This window comes from Crocuta crocuta, unplaced genomic scaffold (assembly GCF_008692635.1).
Source record: "Crocuta crocuta isolate KB4526 unplaced genomic scaffold, BGI_CrCroc_1.0 scaffold13, whole genome shotgun sequence".
Lineage (NCBI taxonomy): Eukaryota > Metazoa > Chordata > Mammalia > Carnivora > Hyaenidae > Crocuta > Crocuta crocuta.
In genome coordinates, this window is record NW_027530007.1 from 2,153,940 (window position 1) to 2,164,874 (window position 10,935).

At 42.4% G+C, this 10,935-nt stretch overlaps 1 protein-coding gene across 3 annotated transcripts in view; it reads right to left on the reverse strand.

The window, feature by feature from the left end:
* Nucleotides 1-10,935, reverse strand: part of UBE4B (ubiquitination factor E4B) — a 115,292-nt gene that overhangs the window by 26,990 nt on the left and 77,367 nt on the right. For all 3 annotated transcript variants that reach the window (XM_077763833.1, XM_077763835.1, XM_077763834.1), the window contains 6 exons: nt 8,144-8,200; nt 7,430-7,546; nt 7,232-7,330; nt 6,530-6,643; nt 4,653-4,851; nt 2,515-2,653 (listed from right to left, as the gene is read on the reverse strand). In XM_077763833.1, coding sequence (XP_077619959.1) covers nt 2,515-2,653; nt 4,653-4,851; nt 6,530-6,643; nt 7,232-7,330; nt 7,430-7,546; nt 8,144-8,200 — 725 coding nt within the window. The remainder of the gene's footprint in view (nt 1-2,514; nt 2,654-4,652; nt 4,852-6,529; nt 6,644-7,231; nt 7,331-7,429; nt 7,547-8,143; nt 8,201-10,935) is intronic.

The window sequence follows — 10,935 nt, forward strand, 5'->3', positions numbered from 1 at the left end:
GGCCCCCCCGGCCCCCCCCCCCCATTCCCTGGAGGACACCTCTCCTGTCACAGCACCAGGAAGTACACAGGTGAGGGGAATACTGACAGCTCTGACCACCCACTGGGAGCTGGACTGAAAGCGGGAGCTGGTACCAATGAAATCGATCATCCAAAGTCAGTGGAAGAGATGGGATCCCAAGATTCCAAGAGGAAGAAGCAAGTTCACAATCACAGCTTGAAATTTTTATAGGCCTCTCTGAGTAGAAGCTGGTAAAATCAGCAAATATGAGAAAAATGTGAATGACAGATGAACAAACCTGACCTAATAGATGAAATGAAGCTGTGCAATATACAACACAGAAAGCACATTCTTTCCACGTCTACGCAGAATGTTTACTCCTAAGTGTGAGGCCAGAAAGCAAATTCCAAAAAAAGTTTAAAAAACACAAATCAGAACATGTCCTCTAGACCATAATGAAATTTAGCTAGAGATAAATAGACAAGTCCACTGAGAATCCGGAATTTCAACAATATATATTTTCAATAATCCATAGTCAAAAAAGAAACAAAAACAAATAGAAAATATTTTGAACTGAACAGTAAGATACGACATGCCAAATACGAGGGATGCAGCCCAAACCACACTTTGGGGGAAATGAAACACCTTAAATGCACATAAGAAAGGGCTGAAAATGAATGATCTCAGTACCAACCTCAAGGGGCAATAAAAATATCAACAAGAATGCAAATTAAACTGAAAAAGAGTAGAAGGAAATAATGAAGGTGCTGCAAACATTAAAATGATAGAAAGACAATATTATGAGCAACTTTAGACCTAGAGATTTTGAAACTTTAGATGTCGCAGAAATTCTAACGCAAGATGAACTAAAAATTTAAATAGTCCTGTATCTATTAACTGAATAAAACACATAATTAAAAGCCGTCCCACAAAGAAAACTCTAATCCCAGACAGCTTCACCAACGAATGTTCCCAAACATTCAAGAAAAAAATAACATAACTGCTATACAATAAACTCTTCCTAGGGATATAAAAAGAGAGAATATTTCCCGACTCATTCTATGTGGCAAGCATAACACTGATACCAAACTCTAAGGAAGACTTAACAAGAAACTACAGGTCAATCTTTCTTTTGAACATAGACTCAAAAATCTTAAACAGAATATTAGCCAATGGAATATGAGACATAAAAGCATTATCAATGAGAAATAAAAGCTGAGTTTACTCCAGGGATGGAAGTCTGGTTTAATATCAGAAAGTAGGTTGATGTAATTCGACCACATTAACAGAATATAGGAGGGGGAAAAAATCTGATCTCTTTAACAACTATGGAAAAAGCTTTTAATGAAATTCAACTTCTGTTAGGAATGAAAACTATTAAAATACTAAAAATGATGGGAAATTTTCTTCATCTGGTAATGAGGATATACAAAGAAGGTTGTCCCTATGCAAGGTTGTACTAGAAACTGTCGCCAGTATACTAAGGCAAAAAGAAAAAAGGTATAAGAAAGAAAACTATCATCATTTACAAACAACACAAATACGTGTAGAAGGAAAACCTTAAAGCATCTACAGAGTAATCATCAGCATTAACAAGTGATCAGCAAGACAGATAGAGACATACAGTTGCAGATACAGATACCACATACTTGTTCTCAAGCCAGACGTGTACATAGGTCACAGAACCAAATGAAGCGGCCACGCTGTTATCATTCCAGAGGAGCCATTCAAATATATTTTTGCTCCCTGTTCCCATGGTTTGTTTATTTGGAGATGTTGGTACACAGGGAGAAATGCGTAGGTTAAGAAACTCAACGATGGTGCTAATGAACTGGGAATTGAGGCTACTATCCGGGCATTCTGAATTCTTTATGCCATAGGACAACATGCAAAAAAGAGCATTACAGGGGCGCCTGGGTGGCTTAGTCGGCTAAGCGTCTGACTTTCGCTTAGGTCATGATCTCGCAGTTTGTGGGTTCGAGCCCCGCGTCGGGCTCTGAGCTGGCAGTCAGCTCAAACAGCTGGAGCCTGTTTCAGAGTCTGTGACTCCCTCTCTCTCTGACCCTCCCCTGCTCACGCTGTCTCTCTCTCTCTCTCCTAGAAATAAATAAAAAACATTAAAAAAAAAAAAAAGAGCATTACATGTAGGTAGGAGTGAATGATCTTGCTTATCAAGGGGAACTAGACTTCCTGTTTCACAGTGCAGGGAAGGAGGAGTATGTCTGGAATCTGGGAGGTCCTTGAAAGTACCTCCTGGTCCACACCATGGTCGGTGGAAAGAGTTAATGGAAGTCTAGCAACCACCCATCAAGGGTTGAGAACTCTCAGAGGCCACAGTGTGGGTCACTTCACAGAAAGAACTCGGGCCGACCGAGGAACGTGGATGTGGAAGCAGAGGTAGGTGGCATATTGTAACGTACGTTCTCCCCATGTTCAAATCTCCTGGTCACCGCGGAACTGCTCGCTTTGAGAGCAGTGGGAACTCAGGCGATCCCGGGACATGGGTTCACATACCTGTTGAGCTCCCGGATGGCCCGGAGTCTGCGGATGTAGCGACGGCAACTTGGCAGAATAGACAGGTGGTGGGCGTGCAGGGTAAGAAAAAAGCATTCTGTAGGGAATTTGGGCTCAGAAAATGGCGGCTGGTCTCCATCTAGGAAAAACAACAGAATTCCCTAAATAAAACCTACAACAAGACTAAATCAGAGTAAAAGCACAGTTAGGACAAAACTGTATTCGAATTTTCAAGAAGTTTAAGGATGCTTTTAAAAAAATACAGATCAATTATAAGACGAACAGAATTCCTGTGAGCTCTGTTCAGTGAGTAGATATTCTGCCCCTTCTGCTTAAATGTTTGCATTAGATGTACGTCGACATCTTTTGTTCTGTGCCTTCCTGATGTATTTTACATAACCATTTCTACTATTCAACACAGGTCACAAAACACCACCTTACATTTCAAAACGCTATTAGACTATGTTATGTTAATAAGCTACAGATTCCATAGCCATTTCCCCACTGTGGGCACATTTGTCATTTCTCTCTTTTTCCTCTCTTATAAAGAGTGCTTGGAAGATCTAAGTATAAAAATGTACTACTTCACCCCACCCCCAGCATTGGGAGCATATTCTAAAATGTAGCATTACTGAGAATGACAGTGTTATCATTTTTTACATAAATCAGAATTCACTAAAGAAACTGATTAAATGTCATCTATTTCTTCACAAACTTCCATTCTATCTTATCACTTTGTTTTTGGATAATTTATAGATATACAACAGTAACCTGAATTTCTTTCAATTTGTACCTAATTCCTAGAAGTATGTATATCTTTTCCAAGAAGCATATTTTATTTCTTAGGATATATACTGCTTACATTTTTTTCCCCAAACAAAAGAAAACTTCTCTTGGTAGAATCCAATTTTAGTATATGTGCTGCCGAAGCAAGCACTGTCTCTTGGTAGAATCCAGTTTGGGCCTTATATGTTTCTAACAATTTTATATTTTGTAAGGAATGATTTTATCAATCATGTGCACACATTTGGTCCCATTTTTAAATTTTCCGTATTCATTCAGTCTCACACCAGAAAAAGTGTATTTACATAATAAGGTACTGTAAATACATACTATCTCTGATGAGATGTTGCATTTCTTTAATCATTATAAATTTGTTTCCTTCATGACTGGGTCAAATCTTGTTTGGTTTTTTTTTTTCACATTTTATTATATATATAGTTTTAAATGTTTAACCCTTTAATTCTTCTGGAACTTACTCGTCCATAATATGAGTCCAGGACTATACCAGTGGCCACTTATTTAAATGACACTAATCAAATGCTAACTTCATAGGGTATCTGGGTGGCTCAGTTGGTTAAGAGTCTGACTTCAACTCAGGTTATGATTTCACGATTCATGAGTTCAAGCCCCGCATCGGGCTCTGTGCTGACAGTGCAGAGCCTGCTTGGGATTCTCTCTCTCCCTCTCTCTGTGCCTCTCTCTCTCTCTCAAAATTAAATAAACTTAAAAAACAATGTTTTTCTGGAACATGTAAACACACCCAATCGCAATGCTGTGCTACCAGGTAAGCACAGAATCTCTCTCCTATTCCATGAATGATTTTGTAATATATAAAAAATAAGTGCCAGAGGGTTTTGATGTCTGTCATTAACGTGCATTATAACAAGGAAAGAAGATCGATCAACAATTGTAGCACTTTGAAAATATTCCTATTTTATTTTATTTTATTTTATTTTTTTAAATTTTTTTAAATGTTTTATTTATTTCTAGNTCCTATTTTAATACCACCAATTCATTAAGATCTATGAATATTTCTTGAGAACTTTAATTGGTATACACAAAAGTCTATACGATAAGTAAGCCTCCACTATCATTTTAGTTATATTTCTTCTTTTTTATTTTACTCTGAATAGTAGATTTCCTTCCAGTTGCTTTATGTTTCTATTTGGCTACTCCAAATAAGAACTTTCTTAGTGCATTCATTTTTACTGCGTATCTCAGGCTCGTAAGTTCATCTTCTGAAGAGAAAATACAATTTGGGAGGAATCGGTAGCATCCAAAAAAATAAGGTAAAGACAATATTTCAAATAAAAGGGTGGCGCTTTAAATGGTCTAATCACGGGCGCATCACTCACAAAGCTCAGCCAGCCAGTCGTTCACATCCTCCATCGTCGCGTTCACTCTTGTCTCGTCGTTCGGAAGAGCAATCCGACACCTCGGGTGGAATATGTACGTGGCATCCACCGTCTCTAGCTTGATCTTTGTACTTAGCTGCTGCAGCACCCAAAGGAAATTCAGCATGAATCCATCCGTAGATACCAATCTATCATCTGTCTGTGAATTATGGGAAAAAAAGGATTTAGGGGCACCTGGGTGGCTCAGTGGGTGAAGCGTCCAACTTCGGCTCAGGTCATGATCTCACGGTTTGTGGGTTCGAGCCCCGCGTCGGGCTCTGTGCTGACAGCTAGCTCAGAGCCTGGAGCCTGTTTCAGATTCTGTCTCCCTCTCTCTCTGACCCTCCCCTGCTCACGCTGTCTCTTTCCCTCAGAAATAAATAAAAACATTAAAAAAAAATTTTTTTAAAAAGGATTTAAAACGATTTACATGGAAATTTGGACACAACTGTACAAGGAGACCAGACATTCATCCTGAAGTCGACGAGAGGACAAATATCGTCACCACTGTCATTCTGCTTGCAGGTGCTCTTTGTGGAGTATTAATCACATGTGAAGCATTTTATACATTCTCTCACTGGGTCCTCAGAACAGCCCCGGCAAGTCAGTGCCGCCATCATTCGCATTGTACAGAGGAGGAAACTAAGGCTCACAGAATTTGAGGGACTTGTCCAAAGTCCTCAAAATGAATTCAGTAGATACACAAGAAATGCTGCTTCCTTTCTCTTCTTTATTTACCGCCAAGAGCATGAAAACCCTCGTTTCATTCATCACCATTTGGCTAATAGTTTCTCTGGTCAACATCATTAGCAAAGTCCTGTATTAATAACAGAACAATTATAACCCTGGTAGTTAACATCCGTTGAGTGTCCACGATGCACCAGGCACTGTTCTAACAGCTTTACAGATACTAAATCCACAGGTTGGTACTATTCTTAACCCCGCTTAACACTTAGGAAACAGAGGCACAGAGAAAGAACTACCTAAGGTCCCACCGTCAGGTTAGTAAATGGTGGGGCGGCAGCAGGAAACCCAGGCAGTCTCGTGCGGTTCTCTAAACCTGTTTTCCTCTTCCGAGTAGGAAGGTCACATCTTTCACCCATTACGTATAAATAACATAGGAAGGATGCCTTTTTAACCTCTCTACTTTTGCAAAGTGGTCCAAGCCACCAGCCTCCTCACTAGCTCTGGCATACTTACAACCTGCTAACTGGTCGCCTTGCGTCTGCTTCTGTCCCTCCTCCCACAGCACATGTGGTGGTTTCCTTGCCGCAAAAGCCTCCAGTGCTTTCCCACTGCGGTTCTTACCGCGTCAGCCCTGGTCTGTCGGAGCCTCTGCCCATCCCACTAGCCCATGAGCCTCCATTCTCCTTCCTGTACATTATCCTTCAGCCACTGACGTCTGCATGTGCGGCTTGATCCAAAGCTAGCTCATCTCCACCTTTGGTGCCTCGCCAGGTCTAGAAAACTCTTTTTGCAGCCTTGCAATGGGCGACTTTCACACGAGTCAGGTCTCTGATAACATATCACCTCCACAGAGGGGTCTCCCCACCACCTGATCCAAGATCACTCCCATGCCTTCCTTCCGGTGCGGCCACGGTTACACTCAGTCCGCATTGCCATACTTGCTTCATAGGTTCTGGGACTGCCTGAGATACTAGGTTTATGTGTCTACCCATTTAGCTTGGAGAACATAAGCCCCAGAGGCAGGGAGTTCTTCCGTCTTGCTCAGCACCGCGTCTCCATTTTCTAGAACAGTGCCCGGTATTGTTCCTGAATAAATGCAAGGTAGTAAATGAACTTAATCAAGACGTAAAAGAAGGCCTTCGGAGTCCTACCTGCATCTGGGCCTTCTTCATGTTGGCATTGACCACAGCTGCCATGTACCCGAGAGCGGCCTCACGCGTTTCACCATTTAACAAAATACTATGCAGAATCTTGAAGAGCTCTTGCTGGAAGTTATTTTTAAAAGGAAGAAAAAAAAATTAAAACTTTAAAAAATTATTCCTTTTGACCTCGAGAACAGCTAGGCCTCTTCCGCCCTTCTCTCCTCTACTCCTTCCACTCATGTTCGGAGAAGCGGATTACAAGAGGAGCAGAAATGCCCAAATTCAGCTGTGTCAAGACAATTTGCGTGGAAGTGGATTACGGAGTGAAGGAGGTAAGGAGTTATTACAGTTTTAAGAAAACAGCCTTTGCTACTTCCTTGTTGGGGTAGGATCAAAATTACCTTAATTATGCTATCATTAGCCCAGAATTTTGCTGCTCAAAGATTCAGAACTAAAGACACATTAATTTATACCTGGGACACACCCTGTACTGGGGTCATCAAGGAGCATATACAAGAGATCAGCACTTGCACAGTCTCGTATTTTAAAGCCCTGAGAGCGAGCCGGGGAGAGAGCATGGCCACCAACCTCAGAACCAGTACCCTGTGATACCACATAGCATCGTTGTGACGGTTCTCACTCAAGGCCCAGGTCACTTACGTACAACTTTCTCTTTGACTCATCCTTTGAATGCAATTTCCGAACACCTACCCTTCCCAGCTCCAAGTAGTGCTGCAATGATTGGCTAACCACACGAGTGTTTTCCAGGGTAATGGCAGGCCCTGAGAAATACTTCTCAACCACCTTAGCCTGGAAAGAGAAGGAAAAGAATTCAACCCATACGCAATGTACATTTAGGCAGGAATCTGAACAGAAGAGGAGCCAAGTGCAAATGGCCACCGTACTTACATCATCTTCTGCAAAGACCGAGAAGCTGAAGAAAGCCCCCAAGTAAGAGAGTCTCTGCAGCTCCCGCCCCGAGCCAGGGCTTAAGGATTTAGGCAACCACAACGGCAAAGAAGCAACCTACGCAAAAAAAAACAAATCAAATTAAAAAAAAAGGAAGAGGTGATTCAAGCTGCTAAGTGGGCAAGTGAGAGAAAAGTGTAACGAACAGAGTTCTCCCTCCGCCAACCTGTTCGGCTGGTCCTCAGCCACCAGCGCGACGGCTGATAGCTGACACACAAAAACCCAAAGCTCACGAATGTGCTAGGACTCCTGCTGGTATTTTCTCATGTCCGGTGGAGGAGGAGAAGCCTCCAGGACCTCTACGTTTTTACAAGACAGTCTTTGAACTTCTATGTTTCAAGAAGCTCTTCGATAGACTTCAGATGAACTACTCTTCCACTATCAAAGGACAAGTCAAGTTTTCCATAGGACTTGCTTTCCCAGTTGCACAATACTTCTACAAACACCACCGAAGGCGGCAAGCAGCGTCATCCTAGGCAGTGACGTACAGGGTTGACTGAACCGCCAAGAGCCGCCCTGCCCCCGGGCGTGTTACCTACACCTCATCTAAATGTCCTCTAAGCGAGGTCTTTCAGGTAATGTTACTCAAGGGATATCTTCTGAGTGATACGTCAGTCTGTTGAGTATATAAAAGTCCATCAGGGAGGCACTCACCAAATTGCATACAGGGTGTGTCTTCCCGAACTTGGTTTCACAGAGCTCACCTAAAGCCTAGAAATAAGATCAGAAAGTGTCGTTTAAGTGTACTTCACCTTAAGCTGACTACCACGTGTAGTATCAAGGAGCAGCTTGAATGCTGCTCTAAATGTATATGCATTCCTTCCACAACACTAACAGCCTCACTGCTTTTCTGATGGACCATTTAGTTAATTCCTGCTCACTGTAAAAACTGCAGATAAAACAGAAATATAAAATGAAACTAAGAATACCCCCTAAACTTTACCCTGAGAGATAACCTCTGTTGATATGTTAGTTAACAGCCTGCCAGAGATGTTTCTGTGCATACACACACTGAGATAAATGGGTATATTCTTACAAAAAATGTTTTCCCTTAACATCTTTCCATATCAAAAATGATAGGCTCCAGGGGCGCCTGGGTGGCTTAGTCGGTTAAGCGTCCGACTTTGGCTTAGGTCATGATCTCGCGGTTCGTGGGTTCGAGCCCCGCGTCGGGCTCTGTGCTGACTGCCAGCTCAGAGCCTGGAGCCTGTTTCAGTCTGTGACTCCCTCTCTCTCTGACCCTCCCTTGCTCACGCTGTCTCTCTCTCTCTCTCTCCTAGAAATAAATAAAATATTAAAAAAAAAAAAAAGTAGGCTCCATAAACTTGAGATGGCTAGTCTTTCCAGTGCTAAATAGCACTGTAACTAATTACAATCTCATATGCAACCAAATTCAGGACATATTTAAAAGTATTACATGGTTTCAAGATCTCTGGTATTTCTGAGAACTCCAACACTTTCCTGTGGAGTTCAATCATTCTCACATTAGTGAAGCAGGAAAAACTGACTTTAGGGGCATGAACACAGTTTAACATGGCCACGGTATTCCAATCAACTGCTATTATATCTTTAAAAAAATTTTTTTAAATATTTATAGTTGAGATAGAGAGAGACAGAGAGAGATGGAGGGAGGGAGGAACTGAAGGAGTGAGAGATAGTGTGTGAGTGGGGTAGGGGCAGAGAAAGGGGGAGACACAGACTCTGAAGCAGGCTCCAGGCTCTGAGCTGTCAGCTCAGAGCTGGACATGGGGCTTGAACTCACGAACCACAAGATCATGACCTGAGCTGAAGTCAGACATGTAACCGACTGAGCCACCCAGGGGCCCTTCAAACGCTATTTTAACAGTGAGCTTAATCTTCTGTGATTTGACCAGAGCCACACAAGTTGTGAAGCCAGCCAACGGAAGCTTCTGAGTCGATGCACTTAGGTACTGACTTGCCCCGAGATGCCACTGAGGCCCAGCGAGCCACGGAGAAGGAAAAGCTCTCAGTGCCTAGCACAGGGATTCCCAGATAGTGCTGCACGAGGCTGGGGGTCGGGGGAGGTCACCTGGGAAGCTGGAAAAGCCCAATGCCAGTTCCCACCCTCACCACACCCGGGACGGAGACGGAGGAAGCACGGCTGAGACGGGCGTCTGTGGTTTTTGAAGACCCACCCCCAGGTGTATGCAGGGCATGGCAACGCTGGAATGCACTGAGCCAGAGAATAATCACGACTGTTTCTGATTCCAGCTCCAGCGGTCTTCCTCTTCCTGCCCCCACTGTCCTTTCTTGCACGGCACTCTCATGGCATAAAATCAAACTATTGTCTGTCATAAGGGACGCCTTTGTCTTCTGACCAAGAACATTTTGTTGCTATCTGACACTAAAAGCTCCTTGCCGAAACATCGAGCCAGTTCAGTCCGCAACAGAAAAGGCCACAGTTCCATGAAGGAACATTTACATAATACAGTGATAATTAATGTGCACTCATTTCATCACTGAACTCAAACAATCAGATGATCTCACTTCCTTTTATCTGGCACAGACAGAAGCCTGCATAAGGATCAACAGAATTTTATTAGAAACTTGAATAGCATGTGCAGTGGAAAGAGCCTTGACATATATCCATTCAAAGTTATTTTTTAAAGTAAGAATTCCCCAGCACCGTCTTAGACTTTTAGCTCAGTTTTGATTAAAGCACACTTATTAAAACTAATTTATTGAAATAGATAAATGCACCCCTTGTGCACACCTCTGTGTTAGCGTTTATCACGGTGTGGTTATCTGACTGTGCTGTTGCGGACTTGAGCTGCGCAGCGGGTCAGGAGCAGCTAGCAGAGGGGCGCCTTGTCTAATCGGCCCTGGTCTCTGGCACAGAATAGGTCCCTGGTGGATACTGAGTGAATGGGAAGAAGGGAATTAAGTTGGTAGGTAGGATGAGTAAAAGGAACAACTACGGTAAAAATAGCAACTTAACCAGGGCCTCAGCTTACACAGGTTGTTTTTACTTACTGAGTTTGCTCATTTCATATTTTAATATTTTTCCTTCATATTTCTAGAGTGAAAAATAGTCAGACGTCAGGGTAGTTTTCTCCCCAAAATCTCCAAGAAGCAAATTCAGAGAAGAGCTCCCCCTACTTTTTTTTCTACCTGGTTCTAGTGTTTTCACAACAGTCAAGGCCCTCAATGGGCATCTAGGGGAAACTTGTGTCCATGATTCATGCTTGCTGTGTAGTGCCTTACAGCCTTACAGAGACCAGCAGATCTGTCTCCCACGTGAAGCTTGAAGAGAACAGGGAAAATAAACAAGAAAACTACTCTGAGATTTTTCCACAGAAAGTCACTACATAACGTTGGGCTACTTTTCCTAGTATAGCTCTACCTTCTTATTTGAAAGTGTAATAGCATTGTTTTTGTTTTTTTTTTTAATAACAAAGTTTCATTCCAATTACTGTATACCTATT